The 18,735-nt window shown below is 38.8% G+C and overlaps 1 protein-coding gene across 6 annotated transcripts in view; it reads left to right on the top strand.

The window, feature by feature from the left end:
* The window catches only part of PRDM2 (PR/SET domain 2), a 74,641-nt gene that overhangs the window by 23,361 nt on the left and 32,545 nt on the right, over window positions 1-18,735 (top strand). For 4 of the 6 annotated variants that reach the window (XR_012626112.1, XM_074848277.1, XM_074848278.1 and 1 more), the window contains one exon: window positions 4,384-4,510. Coding sequence is in view for 3 of the 6 variants with exons in the window: in XM_074848277.1 (XP_074704378.1) it covers window positions 4,384-4,510 (127 nt within the window). In the remaining 3 variants the exon portion in view is untranslated. Of the gene's footprint in view, window positions 1-4,279; window positions 4,511-18,735 lie in introns of those variants that run through there. The other 2 variants (XM_074848281.1, XM_074848280.1) reach the window with 1 other exon arrangement.

The raw sequence follows: 18,735 nt of genomic DNA on the forward strand, positions 1-18,735 counted from the left end.
GCTGCTGTTCCTCTTAGAGGCCAGTGCAGAAGCAGTAGCTCTGAGTAGTTTTGGGCTTGGGTGTCGCACAAAGTGAGGTGCTGGGATCTGGGCTGGCATAGAACCACCGAGTTGTTTCTGCCCTGTAGACTTAGTTCCAGGAACGCAGTGTGGACATGCTTGAACTAGTTCTGCACGAGCCATGTTGGGATGGGTTGTATTAGTAATCCCAGTTTCATGCTGCTCAAAAGTAACCAGATTGTTTCCAGGAGCAAGTTAGTCCAAGAAGCATTGCAGCCACGGTTCAGCGGTGCACTCCTGCTGTTCCTTGATTGTCACTGCATCTATTACACAGGTAACTCGGCAGGTAATTTAAGAAGTGGCTGTAGAAATGTCTGAGTCGCTTCACTGTGCAAAACTAGGTTATAATCTAAAGCTTAACTTTGCTCCATATTGGGGAAAAAAAGCTCACAAATCCATAATAATGAATGTTTGTTAAAAGTGCATATTGATATTCCAATTATTTTTTGAACCATCTATTTCAATATATTTTCCCACCTTTTAGAGAAGTGATATGTAACGAAAATTCAGATCTTGCTAATCTGTAATGATTTTTGAAGGGAAAGCTTGTTGTGAAATTGGACAGTTTTCACTACCATTAAACATTCAGCATTCAGTCAGCATACTGATAAATCAGGTCAAGATTTAGAAAGTCACATTTTGTGGTTTTTTTAGTTGCACAAGTGGACTATTCTTGTACTTTAATAGGAGTGTTTAAAATCCAGTATTCTGTTTACTTTCTTGTTCATTCCAAGAATATGAAAACCTGAGGAAGGCATTAAGAAAGCTTATTTTGTCTAGTCTTTTGTAAAGTTATTTTTATTTAAAACGACAAATTTACAGTAACCAGGCTTTTTAAATAAAGTTAGTGTGAAGAAATTGGAAGTTAAGCTGCAAGTGACTGATAGCGTAGGAGACGTATGATGTAGAGGAGATTTCAAATGTGTGGTCTCAAGGGCAAGTTACTACATTAAAGCATTTAAATATGGCCTGTTGTATCAGTTTTTATTATCCTATACCTTTGAAACTGTAGGGAAAATTCATACCCTGGGAAAAAATTGTGCTGTTTTCTACTTCCTTTACAAAATACAGTTGCTTATATGCCTGTTTTTTATTTAAAGGTTTGTTTTTGTCTCACCTTCTGTATCAGAGATGATGTTGGTCTTGCAGAGTCCGTACCAGTCTTAGATTAACATCGCACGTTGCTGATAATTGAGACAAAAGAAAGTGTGTAGTAAATAAGACCTTAAACGTCCTTCTCTTTCGGTGTGTATTTCTAAACTGTTGTAAATTTACTAGCCCAGGTATGTACACATGGTTCCTTCCTGATCTTTATCATAATTCATAAATTTAGGGGAATTCCATTAGGTGATAAATAAACAGCACAGTTTTTATTTACCCCCAAAGGAGAATTGGAGTGGCTTGTATGTCATTTTGTTCTGCTTCACCTCGAAGCATATAAAATACTGTCATGGCTATTTATTTTTTTTTTCCCCAGGTTTTCTTCAGCTTTTTGTGGGTTTCTACTTTGTAAGTTAAACAGGCTGATTTCCAAGCTTCATTGCTAAGATAAGCAAAGTCCAAATTTACTTGGTGTAAAAGAACCTCAAAACTGCAGAGAGCTTTAACTTCCCTGTTCTCTGCTGTAAATGAATAGTAATAGCATAGAACTTTTAAGTGAGCAGAGGCAAATATTTTTTCTTTTCCATTTTTTCTTCATCTTTACTGAGGCACTGAGGAGATTTGTAGGCTGCTTTGCATATGCTTTCCCTGGGATGCATATATAAGAGTTGTGATATTTTGTTGAAACAAACTCATTATGGAGTTTCAGAAGTTCTTCCTGCCTCTCCTAATGAAATGAGGTGGTTGAATAGTGTTATTCTGCACATACTGCAGGACTTTGTAATTCAAGTGAAATTGCGGTGAAAACTCAGTTTCAAAAAGTCTTCTAAATAAGCTTGGCCGTGTAACTGTCCTTGATTAAGGTGAAATGAATTTGTTTCTAGAAGAATGTTTTGTCAAACAGGTTTATAATAACTCAAGAACCTCCTTGTTACGTAGGAACACAAGGTAACAGAGGGTTGTACAGTGTCAAAGTGCTGATGCCACAAACTGTCCACTGTGGTTACACTGGGGGAGATAACACCACATCCAGGTGCAAAAGCACAGTATCACAGTAAAATGCACAGTCTGTGGTGAAAAATAGATGTGCTAAGATCAGACAGGCAAATGCCTCAGTCTGTACAAGACACATTGCAGTGCTTGTACATGTACAGCGAGTTGAATTTTAGACAATCTGTGCTAGAACTTCTTAGGATATAACTTGTTAGGGTAGTACTCCTGACAATAACAAATTTTGAAATTACTTTAAACCTTTTGAATAGCAAATGTTCAGATTAAGGAATGCTAAATGTCGTAGGTAAAACATGAAGCACCAAAAAGCATGTGGGAGTTATTAACCTAATAAGCCTTTCCAAAATTCATACCTTTTTCTTTAACCAAGCTATCCTAACCTGACACTACTACACAAACAATTTGTAGGTAATCGTTTGAAGGAGGTTGGTTTTTAGAGTTGTTACTAGAGGGTGTCACCAGTGAGAGACGGCCGTGGGTTCTCTAGTGTCAGAGTAGCAGTAGAAGTGGCACTTGGTCAGTGTAGTCCTTCTCTTGCTCACGTTGCTAGCGAGGGAGCTGTTTTAATTGTCTGGGTTTGGAGCTGCTGCTGCTCGTTTTAGAAGTACAAGGTTAGAGGGCTTAATTTAGATTCTAGATTAGTTACACCAAAACTAAATTCATCAAGTTGAATGTTAGTTCCAGCCATGCAGCTAACAAATGACATGCTCGTGATCATCCTGTGTTTGCATTGCCTAAAATTTTTGTCGGCTCTTTTCTGTGAGTTTGTATATTGTTTAGATGGTAAGTTGTTTGCATCAGACAACTCTTCTTCATTCCTTGCTGCTAAATACTTGCAAAATGGGACCATGCAAATAGGTTTAGCAGCATTTATCCTATCAGGCCTCCAGAACTGTTAAGGAAACCAAACCGTAGGCTTTGCTTACATTATAACTTAAACACTTGCTTCTCTTGTTGTTCCAGTGTCTGGGGGTATGAAGATAACTATAACCTTTATCAAGTGCTGTGAGACCTAAAAAAAGAAGTGCTTTAGAAGAAACAAATATTACTATTGTTCTTGATACAAAAATTCCCTTTGGCTTCAGACTTGAAATAACAGTGTAGGGATACCCTTTGCTCTAACATAATGACTCTAAAAATAGTATCTTATTTCCCCAAGCCCCATGTTCATTAAGCCCTGGAGAAAGGGGGATTGTAGTTAAGGTAAAGGAAGGCATTTAAGTTGATTTTTCTTGGTTTTGGATAGAATGCTTCAGGAAATGGAGAGATAATTACAAAGATTTAAAAAATAGGTCCAAATACATCTTTAGCCTGCAAACTTGGGGACTTACTGATTTGAGTCTGATAATGTTTTAAGGAGCATGTGGAATAATCAGAGAAACTAGTATTGCTCAATTTGGTGACAGTGCTGGGAATAGGAGTAGTAATTGCAGTGATGTCTACTTGGCTAATTTGGTCGTTCCTGTGAATTTGTTGGTTGGATTAAAAAAATCAGAAATGATAAAATTGGAATGGCAAAGAAATCTTTCATGATTGTGGTCAAGTGGATCTGTTAAACACGTAGTAATTATCTGTTTTCTCTGTATTCCTTTTAACTCTCTGCGGCAGTCTTTTCCTGTATCTTTAGATTTTCTTCTAAATACCAACTTTAGTGGATGACTGAACAGTTTTACTCATTATTTATATTAATGCTTTGTGTGAGGTAGGTGTGTGTAGCTCGAGCCCTGCTGATAGCTCCCCGAAAAGAACCGAGCAGCGGGGCTTTCGCTGCCGTGAGCTCAGCCTGCGCGGGTTTAAGTCAGTGTCACGATTTGAGACAAAATCGGGGGTTTTCCAGCTTGAAGTTCCAAATCTGCTTAATAATTGTTTCACTGTGTAATTAATCAGTGGGGCTGGCGGCAGAGGCCCGGTTCCTCGGTGGCAGGAGGTCGGGGGCTGCCGGGGCGCTGCCTGCCCGGGGAACCGGCCCCGTTTCAGCGCCCGTTTCCTTCGGGGGCGGGGCGGGGCCGGGGGGGGGGTGTGGGGCGGAGCTGGGCGCTGCGCGCCCTCCGGCCGGCAGGGGGCGCGGGCGGCCGCCCCTCCGCGCGCGGGGCGCCGCGGGCTGCGCGGGGCAGCGCCGTGGGGGCCGCCGCGGCCGCTCCCCGCCCCGCGGCCCGCCGCCAACAAGCCGCCGCCTGATTGGCGCCGCGCCTCTCTCTTCTCTCCCGGCAGCCAATCGCGCCCGGCGAGGAGCTGTTGGTGTGGTACAATGGGGAGGACGACCCGGAGATAGCCGCCGCTATTGAGGAAGAGCGAGCCAGCGCCCGGAGCCGGCGGCACTCCCCGAAAGCCAAGAAAGGTAGGGCCCTGCCCGCCCGCCCGCCGCGCCGCGGCCCCCGGCCCTCCCTCCTCCCTCCCTGCCGCGCCGCGCCCCGCCGCGGCCGGCCATGGCGGCGGGGGGAAGGGGGGCGACCCTCAAACTTTTGCCGGGTGGGCGGCGGCGGCCGCCGTGACCTTCCCCCGCCGCCGCCTCCCGAGCCGGAGGGAGGGACGGCGCAGGGCGGGGGGGGGGGGGGGGGTGTGGGGGGGAAGAAACATGGAAGTTGTGGTGTCTCCCGGCGCGGCGGGGAAAGTTGGGAGAGGCGCGGGTCCGGTTTCGGCAGCCGGGCGCTCGGCCCGGAGGGAAAATGTCTCCGGGCGGGGGTGGGCAGCGCCGCGGCGGGGGCTCCCGGGGCTCCCGCGGCTGGGAACGGCCTTTGCGCAACAGCGCGCGGCGTTGTGTCAGCCTTCCGAAAACTATAAACTTTTTGTGTGGGTGGGGTTGCTGCTAAAATTATTTGCAGGCAGTGTTAACAAGTGAAGTGTCGCCGAGGAATGGGTTTCTCTTACGCGCAAGGATTATTTTTTTTTTTACTTTAGTCGAGCGCTGGTGCGAATGGGAAAGTAAGGTTTTTAATTTCTTGTTATTTTTAGGGTACTGGCGAGCTTGTTGGTTATGAAATTTTGCAGGCAGCGTGAATGACTACTTCTGGCTGACTTTAGCAAAGGAGGAAGGATGGGAGAAGAATTTCGGGGGGGCATACACGTTAGTCTTTATGTAAATATGTATGTCAAACCAGACATCCATGATTATTTCCATGATTAATTCAGTAGCAATATTTTTTGGAGTGCCTGTACCTCCTCGTATGACCTTATATAACTGACATTTTGACTACTCTTTTAGGCCAAAATTGTAACAGAAGCTGTCACTTAGAGGGAGTAAATATAAAAAGGAAGCATTTACAGTTGTAGCACAAGGGTATCGATTCCTCTTGTAGGTGAACATGTATAGTTTGGAATTCTCTGAAGGTTACCAACAAACCAAGGAAGGAAGGGAGATAATCTTTCAGATGACATCACTGTAAATTTTTTTAACTTAAAATTTAGGGCCTGCTCCTATTTGTAGTGTAGTTGACTGTGGAACTCACATGGGGAACAAGCTCAAATATTTAGGAGAACAGTTATTACATAAGTTTTTTTATTTTAGAGATTGAGGAGGGGGCTGGGAGGAAGAAGTGGTGCAACACGATTATTCTTTTGAACAGTAATGCATAGGTTGAGCTAATACAAACTGAAATTCAAGCACTGATTTTTATTTTGCTGCCTGTAATGGAAAGCATATTTAGCACATATTTAAGTAATGCTTGGTAAATTAGAGGCTGTATTATGCTTTTCCTAAATGTGCCTTATGTTAGCAAATAGAATTTGTGTGCCTGTGATTTACCTGAAAGGCTAGAAAAGCAACTTGAAAGAATTTGATTATATTATAAATCAGAGAAGCCAGACAGAATAATTTCTAAGGTAATTTTTCATGGCAGAGAAGTTTTATTTGCATTCGTGAAATTACAGATAAAAATATCAGTAAACTAATTCGGGGGTTCCTGGGTTTTGGTTTTGTGCTATTTTATAGGTTTAAAGTTCTAACTGTTACGGGGTTTACAGGTTTCAGACTGTCATAATTAGAAGCAATAGGTCTTTTCCCTCATTTTATAAACATAAGCTCCTTTACCAAGGCTCACAAATACTAAAAAAACCCCCAACCCAACAAACCAACCCCAGATACAATATAGACGAAGCATTTGAGAATAACCAAGAAAAATTCATCTGTGGAATTTTACTTTTGTATCATGAAGGAGAAAGACCAAATTCTTAGTATTTAGTTGCTTTGAATTGTTATGATTAACATTTCTGCATCCGTGCTGTAAAAGATAAGGCAATTCATAGTATGTGCTTTATTCTTTTCTAATACATGCTTATTCTGAAATTTCATAGTTCTATTTTTAGTAGGTTTTTGGAATTATTTTTACTGCTTGACATTTACTCTTGTTTTAGTATTCCTAGTAACATCTGCTAATATTTGCAATTCACAGCAATTTTCTTATAGAAACACAATATCTTTCTGCTGATTTGATAGCAGTAGCTGCAGATAGGATTCCAAAATGGTTTCTACTGATATCCCTTCTTCTGCAGATTCAGCTATATCTCTTGGATATGGAAGTTTCTTAGTCCTGAGGTTGAGGCTTTATGGGAAAATAAAGGAAATTGTGAGAGCAGGAATAAAAAGTAATTTTAAAAAAAGTAATTCTAACTGTGATAAAAGGGGGGTGGGAGGAGAAAGTTGTTATGACTTTATGCATGTGAAAAACTGGGAGTTAGTACAAGATTTAGATTAAATACCAATTTAAGAAACTTTAACTAGAGAGTAGCTCCTCTGGAGGGTTGTGAAATTTGAATTTATTAGCTATTTAAACAAATCAATTAATTCCTTTTTTTATAAACTTTATTTTGGCCTGTGTTGCAGGTTGTCATCTTACACATTGAAGAGAAAATAGAACTAAGTAAGAACTGCCAAGTTTAAACAACTGTGAATGCGTGTGTCCTTTAGAAACACATTTTCTAGAAAAGTAAATTGATAGTTTAATACCTTAGAAATGACTAGACAAGACATTGAGAAGTGTATTATAATTTAGTTATTCAAAACATGCAGTTATTAAATAGCTCATAATTATTCTGTATTTAGTAAGACAAATATCCTTTTGAATTTTTAATGCTTCTTAGGCCTTGTCCTTGAACAGTTAAGATATCTATCATTTGACAAATAGTCTTGTGTCTGCAATTTATTTAGTGAACTCTGATTGTATGAGAAAAGCTGACCATTTCACAAATGTGATGAGTTTTGCCCAATCAGTCAAGGCTTTCATTATTGTAAAACTTTCCATATTGCAGTAGGAATGCTCTCGTATTTCTGAATAAATCCTCACACGCTGTCAGTTCAGACTGGCTTACCATAAGAGGTAGGCCTTACTAAATTTGTAAAGTTGAGATGGCATTTAAGAGTCAGCAGCTGACCAAGTCTAGGGTGGACACAAAATACAGATTGAACTGGTTTCCTTGACCTTGATCTGACCTCTGTTTGCAAGTGATTACTGACACAAGGTTCATAATCTCCTTTAGAGCATATTTAGGATGGCACCTGGCATTCTCCTCTGTGTACCAGTCTTCTCTAACATTTTTGCTGAAGGTGAGATCTGGGTTATGTCTCAGTCATGTTTCTTAGAACTCACCTGCTCTTTACTTGCACAACTTCTTCAGCAGTTCAGTGTCTTGCATGTTTTTGTTCTTGTAGTCTGCATACAAAATACATCTCCCAGGTGTTAATCTTCAATAGTTACTGCCTGGCTTGGTTGTAGGTTTTCATAGCTGGAGTAAATTCTTTACGTCTTTCTTTTGCTGTGCACAACAGCTTAGGAGTCCTTGAGGAAAAGAGGCAGTTCTTACTAATTTATTTTTATGCATTGAAACATTGCATGTTGTTGCTAAGGTGATAAGTGCTTTTGAGATTTAGAAAGAAATTTAGTAGGATAAAAGGGTATGGGGGGCGGGGGGAGTGGAATACAACCCACAAGAAAGAAAACAACTTGGTGAACTTGGGTAACATCACAGAGTTTTATTAGAGCTAACCCCTGTTGTCTTTGACACGATTACTACATGGTTAAGAGCCAGCAGCTGATGGTGTATGGTCAACAACTAGCAGAAAAGTTATCTAATAAATTTTTTGTTGCTTTTGCATTTTCTGAAATTTCATTTGTTAAGCATTTATTATCTGTTTCTCCCAGGCTGAAGGTAGTATGCTTCTGTCCCGCCTGCCAAGCTTGTAGGAAAATTTGTTCAAATCAAATGTATTAGCACAAGATTTTTCAGTAATTCCCTTTCTAAGGCAAAAAAGAGAACAGCTTGGCTTTCACTTTACAGTTGAATGCATGTGTCCATTAGAGGAGTAGTGTGGACATTTTTTTCTCTCATCAGGGCATTTCTTCCTTTATATATCACACTAGTAATCTGCAGCAGTAGTAAGCAGTAATATCGAGGATGAGTGTTTCCTTCAAGAAAAACACTTTTGGAGTCTCTGGCTTCAGATTCAGTCTTCCTTCCAAAAGTAACTTTTCACTAACTAAAGTATTTAAAAAAAAAAAAAAAAGGATGGTCATACATAAAAATATCCAGTGGTTTTATCAGGCTCTAATCTGCTTTAAGGTGCTGAGTAAGCTCTAAAGTGTAGTCAAACAATGCTAAAAGGGTCTAGGCAGTTTCTGTTACAGAGTATGTGGCAGATCACAAGTGTGTTCTCAGAGGAAGAAAGATACTGATGTTACACAGGATAAAAGTTTGCTCTGCTACATGCCTGTGAATAATACCTTTTAAAAACAACTTTTTTGGGGAGGGCGGGGGGGAGGGGAGAAGAGGACAATGTTTTACTTCTGTACTTATTTATATCTGTATGGTAGTGGCTCCGTGCTGTGCTGTTCAGCTGTATTTGTCTCTTAGCTGTGTTCCACTTAGCGCTTTATCTAGGCAACAAACCCCAGTGGCATAATTCATCCTGTTGTCTGAAATGAACACTGCGTGTGCCTCTCTCCTATCTTCTCTCCGTACAAAGTCAGGCTGTCAAGGGGGGGAAAAAGTCTGTAATTTCGTTTTACCAAAAGCACGTGCTGCGTACGGCAACTTGAGTGGGAGTCTGTCATGAAACCAAGTGACCTCTTAAAAACCCCGGTTGTGTCACCTCTTAAAATAGAGTCCTCGATTGTAGTGCAGGCAAAACACCTGCATCAGGTTCACTTATGTCTTGGACAGCCCCTGGTGATTATTTATTGTAGTGCAGTTTTAAAGTCTAAAACCGCTGCTAATAAATCTTTTAAAACTTTACCTTAAATGGCTCTAGTGCTGTCATAATGTTGCTATTTCCCATGGTTCTTACCAGATTTCAGGGGGAGCATGAACTATAGGGTAACTCTTAGTAAATAATAGTGTCCCAGAGATAGTGTGAGATTAAGGTGGGTGAATTATGAATCAGTTATCTGTTATAAATAATTATTATGCCTTGTTTTATATCAGTCAATGCAAAGTGCAACTTTGGGCTTCTGCTTCACAGATTCTAAATAAATGCTGTCATAATGAAAGGTACAGTGGATTTTCTTTTGTCTGTAAGTGTGACTTGCTGAACAGTGTCAAATTGCTGCTGCAGAAAAGGGAAATGTAGAGATGAAATACGCAGGTTAAATTCTGTGACAGTAGAAATCCTTGCAGTTTTTTTGTTAATAATTTCATAGGCAAATAATCATTAGCTGTGCTTGAGAGTCACATAAATATGCATCCTGTTTACAAAAGGTAGGCCTTGGATTGCCATCTGGATGCCATCACAAATGGAAATCATGGCCAAGTGATGCCCTGATTGTCTAAGTTGCATGAATTTATTAATTGTACTTGGAAAAAGTTTAAAACTTATTTCCAAATGGAAAAGAGCTTGTGAGGAAAAATAATTGCTTATTAATGGGAATGTAGCTTATAGGAGGATGTTAAAGTTCTGTAAGCTGTACATTTGTATCAAGAATAACATCAAATGATATTTTTATCTAAGCTCTATTTCCAGTAGATTTAATAAAAACTTAGGTAGCAACTCAAGGCTTCAAAATTTCCTAGCCAATGACTGGGAAAAGACAAGTGAGGAAGGAGAAGGTCAACAAGATCATCTGGAACAAAACCTTAAAATGAAATTCACTTTGATTTCCCAAAATCACACAGATTTATGAGAAGAATTATACAACTCCAGTTAACAAGCTGCATTTGGAATGTCAAGGGAACGGTATCTCTACGGCAGGTCCTATCTAGTGAATATCTGATGTATTTGAGGGGGTCTAACCAGCAGAAATTTTCTTTTATCCCTCATACACGGGGCCCTTTGAATAGGAGACTTGTGTTACTTTAAATTCCCATCTTCACTTCTGCAGCAACGCCCCCAGTTCCTATGATAGCTGCTGCTCTGAGCTTTCCTGAACAGCAGAGTGAAATTGGTATGATTCATTCCAGCCTTGCTCCTGCCTACGGGTTTAAGAATAGAAGATAAGCCTTCATTTCAGAGGTAAAAAAATAAATTAATCTGTATTAAAAAAGAGATAAAATTTTAGCACTAAATTGCATGTATTTGACCTGTTAAAATCTATATTTCTAAGAATAAACTTTTGGAAATATGAGGCATTGTTCAGCTCTTTCCTAAGTTATTAAAAAAACGGTGGTTTTGCTTTAGTCAGCTTGTATCATATTTATGTGAACATTGGGAAACTTGTTTACTTACGTGCTGTAATTACAAGGTTCGGGAAGGCTGTATGGTTGGTTTGTTCTTCAGAAGCCTCAGATGTACTATTGTGTGTACACTCGCTCTGAAGGTCTCCACACGCGCAGCTGGCGATGGAGACCCGCAGGTGCTCCCCGCGCTGTCGGGGCTCGGGGTAGGGGTTTGTGCTCGAGGAGGGAGCAGGCATCCTGGTGTCTAGTGCTTTGTCGAGACAAGCATCTGAGTGGTGATGCCACTAAGAAAGCAGAACTTCTTCCAGGAAGAATTTAGCAAAGAGCTTGAAGGTGGTCAGGAATGCAGCGTAAGGGCTCGATGCTGATTATCGGGTCTTTGCAAGGTGCTTGTAGTTCTTGTTTTAACGTACTCTCTGTTACTTTGTGGGTTTTTGTGCTTAACTTAAAAAAACAATACAGCCTTCATGATTGTAACAAGTTGGCATGTTTCTAGCTACTAACTTATTTCTGGTTAGAGCAAATGTATATATTTATCTAACATAATAAAAATATTTTTCTTGGGTTATTTGGTTATTCAGGTTCTGAACTGTTCCATATTTTACTTTATACTTTTGCTTTTTCAGCCACACTTCCTTATAGTATTTTTTCCAAGTTAAAGAAATAAAATACATCTAGACCACAGTTGCAGCATTTCCTAGCAAATTTGCTAATGCTGTCTTCAGTTACATAACCTACAATAGGAACTGAAATAAGACACCAGACAGCTTTCCAGTATAAATCAATTTTTTTCTATTGATCAGGGTTAGCTTTGAAAAAAATGAGTCACCTGGAAGAAAACAAGCTTGGTGTTCCACTGCTATTTTTTTTTTTTTTAATTAAGTCAGTGTGGTTTGAAATTATTCTTCTTCTTAGGAAAATACTTTTCTAATTTTCCTGAAAGCAAGTTAAAAGTTCCTAAGTTTCTATTGAGATATTACATTTCCTTGCAGAAATATTTTATTGTATTAGGATTTTCCAAATTCTCTTCTGAATCACAGAACTGTTTAAAGGCTTCTGTGTAGAAGATGCAGAGAAAATTTGGTGATTGCTGTTTTAGGGAAGAGCTTTGAGATAAATAGATTTGGAGGTTAAGTTCCAAAACAGGAAGGGAATGAATTCCTGCAGAACAGGAGAATAGAGACTGTTTGCCAGAATGAAACAAGTGCTTTTCTTTTTTATTCCCTTAAGTGACCTGTTTTGTGATTTAGAATTGTCCTGTTACTTACAGCATAGGAGAGAGCAAGCTCAATGTGTTACTGACTTCCTGACCTGTACTAAAGTGTTTGGGTTTGCTGTCTCACTTAAATCGGGATGACTCTTACTGACATGAATAATCCTTTCTTGAATTCCTTTGCATTACTTCATGTTAAATCCAGGTTTACCAGACACTGTTGCTCTTGCTATGGTTTCCTTACTCTCCTGTGCAATCTCCTACTTAATTTTTTTGTTTTATAATTGGAGACTCTGGCTTTTATGGTGGGTAGAAGGTAAAGTCAATGATTGACTTTCAGTGTATTCTTATTTTATTTACCTCTAGCTTGAGTCATGTCTTAATTTAGTGAAGACTCTTAAGTTCTCCTTGTAATGAGAATCTTCTGTACTTCTTAATCATTTTTACTGCCTTTCTCTGTTTTCTTTTTGATTCATCTTTTCAAAACCATTTGAACAATATTATTCATATTGATTCTGTACCATCAGTGGTACTAAACTTTTTAGTGCTTGTTTTTATTACAAATTACTGTAATTTTGCATCAATCGTTTATTTTACTTGAATTGTTTACAGGGAACATCTTACACTGGGGGCCTATCTACAGATGCCCCATGTAATTTATTATGCAGTGATAAACAAGCATATTAAGTTAACTTCAGGTGTGTGCATGCAAAGTTTTGGTATTTGGTGTATTTATGGAAAGAGATGCAGACTCCATTCGTGTGTGGCTGAGAGCTGTTTTCTTTGAGATCTCCTTTGTAAGGTAATTTGTGTTTGCAGAGTCTTTCTGAGGAGTCTCATGTCACTGGATTACGAAACTGCAAAATATCAAAGTAATTTTATATTCCACTTATTAACTATTTAGTACATTTTCCAAATGAACAGGAAGGAAAAACGGTTGTCAGACCAGAGTGCGTGTATTTTTTTTTAATCTGTCAAACCTTCAAATTTATTTTGTTATTCCTGCCAAGAACCTTACACAGATTGACAGGAATGACTTTGTTTGGAAGAATTCTCACTGGCCTACACTTGCTATGTCAAGTTCGTCAAGGAAGTGTTATAGCAGTCTAAGTTTTTACTTGGATTTAACAGTTATCGAAATAAGACTCACTGGTATTTCAACATTTGTAGCTAAGAAATTAAATAATGTCTGACCATCAGATATTCACTAGCAAATATTTACTTACCTTTTATATGCTTTTTTCCCTGGACTAAGCAAGCACAATATTTATTTGGATCACCAGTGCATGTAAGTTATTTGGGATGAAACTTTCAGAAGCACTTATGAGCTTACCAGGGTTGCTGTTAAGAGTTAATTTTGTTGTCACACTTTCTATTGGAGTTCTGCAAGAGCACTTGATAGACTATGATTAATGCTTTAGAACTTCAAAGAGGCAATATTATTAATGCGATGATTGACATAAAGTTACTCTAGTGAGAGTATTATAATAGTTAATAATCAAGATGATAGATTTTCATTACTGAAAAATGGCATGGAAATGGGTAGTCAGCTATACATCTATTCTAACTTGCATTGAGAGCCAGATGCCTCACTTGAGTCTAGTCAAATACCAATCTTATTTTATTTGGCAGTCCAGTAGAAACAATTTGATTGTTGAAAGGGAAGGACACAGTGTTTCCGAAAGTGACTCGATTCGTATACATTTTGGTAAATTTTCTCATACATCACCATTATTCCAGAGCCAAGTCCAATGCAAACTTCTTATGTTGCTGCCAGCAAAATTGGAAACTGTCTAGATAGTAAGTCCTTGTGTAAAGCAGCTCAGCTGCAATGATAGCTGACCTTTCTGTAGCAGTTAAGTTTGTATCAGAATGTTAAAATACACACCTTTGCCATAGAGTCCTACTCTAAAAGGAAACGTGTGATACTGCTGCCAAATTAGAGTTGTCTTGGGCTTTTACCAAGGAGTAGGTCATACTAAGTTTCAGTGACTTGAGTAAAAAAACTGACTTTCCTGCAAAGTGTTCTATTTCAAGTTGCAGGTAGAGAGCAAAAAGTCCAGTGTTTCAGATCTTACGGACCCTTGTCAGGGATTGCAAAAGCAAAGTGGACTTTGTGCTGAAACTTCTCTCATAGCTACTAAATCCTTAACTGTTAAGTGTCAGCCTCCAGTCTCTTCACTCTCCTATACCGGAGCTGTGATTTTTCTGGTTCCTTGCCTGCATATGACAATGTCCAAGTTACTTTTCAGTGACGTTTTGGTTTTGTTTTCTATTTTAGTTGACGTTTTATGCTATGAAAAGATGTGTGCAAGAAAATTCTACAACTTTAAAGTCTAATTTGATCTAAACAGGTTAATCTTGAATGTAGCAGTTAACTGAGCAGAAGACAAATACATTTGTGCTGTTGGGTTTGTTTTCACTTTATTTGAAAAACGGAGGAAGTTTCCGTTCCCTTGAGTGACTTTATGAGCCTGTTGACCTTTCTTGATTTCATAAATAAAGCAGATACCAGTTTGCTGTCGTCTGATTTGGGGCAAACTATAAATTTAGTAACTTCTGTTGTTGGCTCTTTTAACGTGAATGTGCCAACTGTTGCTCTTGTCCTGCAGTAGTCTCTTTTACATCTTGAGAAATGCACTGATTGGGCAGCTGGAGCATTATAGTTATAGAGTTCCTTTAGACGTATAATTCAGTATATTTTCTGTTATCAGAGAAGACTGAAAAGCATTTCTCTAGAAAATATCAGTGGGCTGCAGCTGGAATGAATGAAGTGCTTGGTTTCACAGAGAAAGCTAAGCAAATCTTTCACAATTTCTCAGTAGATAATGATTCGGGGACTATATTGTACATTAAAATAATGAGTTTACATAATGTTTACCTTCCTCCTTTATCTACTTTTGTATATTAGAAAGGACCTGCAGTGATAGCCTTGAATTGTCACTCTGAAGGTGGAAGGAGATGAGTCTTACCAAATTTAACAGATGCAGAGAAGCAAAGTTTTCATGCCTGCAAATGTGTCGTGACAGTAGCTGCTTATTAACAATTAAAGATGTTCCTTGTTGGGTTGGACCCCAGTTCATACAATTTTTAATGGGGACTAATGGAAACACACTATGTATTTACTGTAGTAGGTAGTTGGTAATTCTGTTTTTGTCATCTCTGCTTAAGCTGTTCATCATGTTGTTTTCCTTCCCTTGTACAAATATCAGTGCATGTCATTTGACATATATTGTTTTACATCTCTGCTCTTAGTGCCTGAGCAAAAAGCTCAGGGAAATGAATAATTCTATGCTTGCAGTAAATAATAGCCTTTAAAACTGTACAGACAAAAAGAAATATTGTTTAAGTCAAGCTTGCATTGCATGCCAAAACTGATACCTTGGCACTTTGGAGTGCATTGCTGAAAGGAGGGCAATAAGGGAGTGTATTAATGAGAAATACTACCGAATACGTTTTCCAAAGTAATTTTCCCTTTTTGAAATGCAAGATATGCATCTATTGCAAATCTATTGGATTGCTGCTGCTAACATTGAAAAAATAGTTTAATCAACAAAAATGTGTTCTGTATGCGTTTTTCCCTATTGAGTCCTCCAAAGTAAAGTTTACCTCTGCAAGTTGTACTGAAGAAAAATAAGAGTAAGACAGTTAAAGGAAAGAAAACTGGAAATGTATGTCGAGGAGGGGTATGAAATACATTGTAAAACAGAAGGGGGTGAGAATACTTGTTTTGTTGGAGAAAAATTTCTGACAAATGATATGATGTAGGTACGGTAAACAAAAGGATTCAGTTGGATAAAAATGAGTAACAGAGGACAAATTTGAGTGAATGTAAATAAAAAATGTTGAGTGTGACCTTGTAGCAATTCTGAGGGGTTTAATTTTATACATGGGAGATTTAATCTGGTGGCAGCAGCACTGTCTGGATCCTACATCTGTGAGAGGCTTTGCTCTTGTTTCCTCAGCGTTAGAGACTCCAGTTACAGTAATCCCAGGGAGACAAAGGCAGTCCTGTTTCCTGGGAATTGTAGCCCTTGTACAGCTGCATTCTCCAAGTAAAGCCAGAGCCCATGTCTGGACAAACGTTTGGATAAACCGTGCGGTTTTGGTCTTCATGCAACTGCAGCTTTTCATCAACCTTTAGAGAGTTCTGTTTGGCATGCTGGAGCAAAATTGCTCTTGATGGCAGAACACCACCTTTATCAGCAGTGTATGAAGGGCATTAGCTTTTGGGTCTGCATGTGAACTCAGCAGGCTTTTTTTTTTTTTCTTTTTTATGTCACTTACTGGTATGACCACTACTGAATTTTGAGTATGTCCGGTTTGTCAAACAGCAGAATAAAATGGCAGGTAAAGTCCTAAGTAGCTACCTTTAAAGGTAACTTAGCTAAAAAAACCCAGATAGTTTTGATCTAACCCTCTCAAATGTTTAATGATCCAAATAGGGTCATGACAAATACTTGGGTTATTTATTACCAATAAAGTCAGACTGATCCAGTAGTGATCACTTTAAACTTGATGGTGTAAGTAGTCATGTGAGATCTTTCATTTGCATTATCTTGCAAATGATGCTGTCAAAATGCATGTTATTTCTTAATTATCTGAGTGTCTGCGTATCATTTCAGGGTCAGAAAAGCATCTCAGGGAGAGCTATAATGAATGTAGAAGGAACATTTTCTGGAATTCAAGTAAAAGCTTATACTCATTAAAGTGAAGATTTAAATTTTGACTAATTCTTTATTTAAATACAGAGTTTAGATGCTCTATTTTTAACTGAATTGTACATAAAAACTGGCTAAATATAGAGAACATGTTATTTCTGGAAAATCTGTATGCCAGCTGTCATTTCTTTTGCTGCTTCTTTTGTTTTAATACTTAGCAAAATAAAAGCTGATGGAATACAACTACAGAGAAGAATGTTTATCATATTTTCTGTAATGGGTTGGCTGTGTCAATGGTAGCTGGGGTTAACTATCAAGTATCTTGCTAGGAACTTGTAGTGAACGGTGGGAGGCTGTGTTATTAGGGAGGGTAGGAGGTAGAAATACACGACTACGTTGAGCAATTGAGAAATTCTAGAGCAAGTCTGATTGCGTATTTGTGTACTCTGTATCTGCTATTTTAGTTTTAGAAATATTGGCATGGGGCAGAAATAACATTTTTGAATCTTGCAAAGACAAAAACTCTAATTATTGACACTTAATTGTTTCACGGCAGCTCTTGTGTGGGTTAAAATTGCATGGAATTAAACCCTGTGGATGTTTGCTTGCCATACTTTGTAATTGTTAGGTGACATTCTGTACTGCTTAAGTCATTATGGATGAGTAAGTGTTCCAGTCTATAAACTTTAGACTTCCTATGATTTATACTCAGGTTAGGCAGAAGGCATAACATATTAAGGATTTGAATGAGATGCTGCAAATGTGGATGGCATACTATTGCAAACAGATAATGTAAGCTACTTTTTGCCCCCCTTTCTGCTACAGAAGGTGATGGTACATAATTTAATTTACAAAACATGAAGTGTATGAAGAAGACTGGAGACAATTCCTGTTTCAATTTTTGTGGACTGGTGTAATACCACAAATGTAAATAGGCTTCCTTCCTCATAGGATTTTTCAGCCTAAATTTTTTTTTCTATTTTGTGAATAGCTTCAGCTTAACTTTTCTGGGCTCATGAAGAGCTCCATATAATGGTGACATAGTCCCTTTTGCCTCTTGCAAACTGTTGCATCACTTCTTTATGTTGGCATATCCTATGATGCCATGCTAACATTTCTTGTACTGATTATTATATAATTTAAGGAGTTTGTGGTGAGATATAGTAACATGATCTTCAGTGCTATCATTAAAGTGGAGACTTTGCCAAACATTTGCAGAAATTGGTGTTTTAAATAGCCCAGCTCAGAATTTTCTTACACTTTCCATGGCAACAAGTTCATCTGTTATGCAAATGTCATGTTAACAGTCTCTGGAAGTGCATTGCTCTATTTCTTTTCTGCAAAATTGATATTTAGTGCTTGGTACAAACATATTTTAATACACATACACAGTTAGGTGTACGTGCATCAGTCTTCAGGTGTATTGAAATACCTTCCCAAGGTGAGACTTTATTGCAACATTTATAACCTGGTTGGAAAATGCTGTGATTAAAATGCTACTATTTGTATGTGAAGTGATGGTTAATGTGTAGCAATATGTTTATACGACAGGCGGTTTGATATTAATAGAACTACTGTGAAGTTTGTCTTGTTCCTCTTTCTCCTGCTTCTACCGTGTAAGCTTGAAAGAGTCTTTTTAAGGAAGAGGAGATGCAAGTTCTACTGGAAAAAATTACAGAAGAACCCTTGCTCACTGCGTTTGCTTTTATTCTTGATGTCAAGCAGTCGTTTATCTCTGCTGTTTCTGTTTGTGGTCTTCAAACAGCAGTAGTAGTACTGGTCATTGAGTTTTGAATTACAGTGAGGGAAAATATATTATCTGAAACAATGGGGCATGCAGTTTCTCTGTAGAGACCTTGCTTCTATAGCTTTTGCAAGATCTCTCCTGGAGACTTTTGGTATCACTTGATGCGTGTGAACCTGTTGCAGGACAGACATTGTTCGTGCGTGGCTCTTGCCTCTCCTGCCAGCCTGTCATGAAGGGATTGGAGAGCTGAGCGCAGAGCAGGGTGGTCAGCCCCTGGCATTTCAGTTCCGGTGGGATGGCAAGTGGTTCAGGTGCAGTGCCCTGCCGAGTCTTTGTCGTAA

This window comes from Strix aluco, chromosome 22 (genome assembly GCF_031877795.1).
Source record: "Strix aluco isolate bStrAlu1 chromosome 22, bStrAlu1.hap1, whole genome shotgun sequence".
In the NCBI taxonomy this organism is placed as follows: domain Eukaryota; kingdom Metazoa; phylum Chordata; class Aves; order Strigiformes; family Strigidae; genus Strix; species Strix aluco.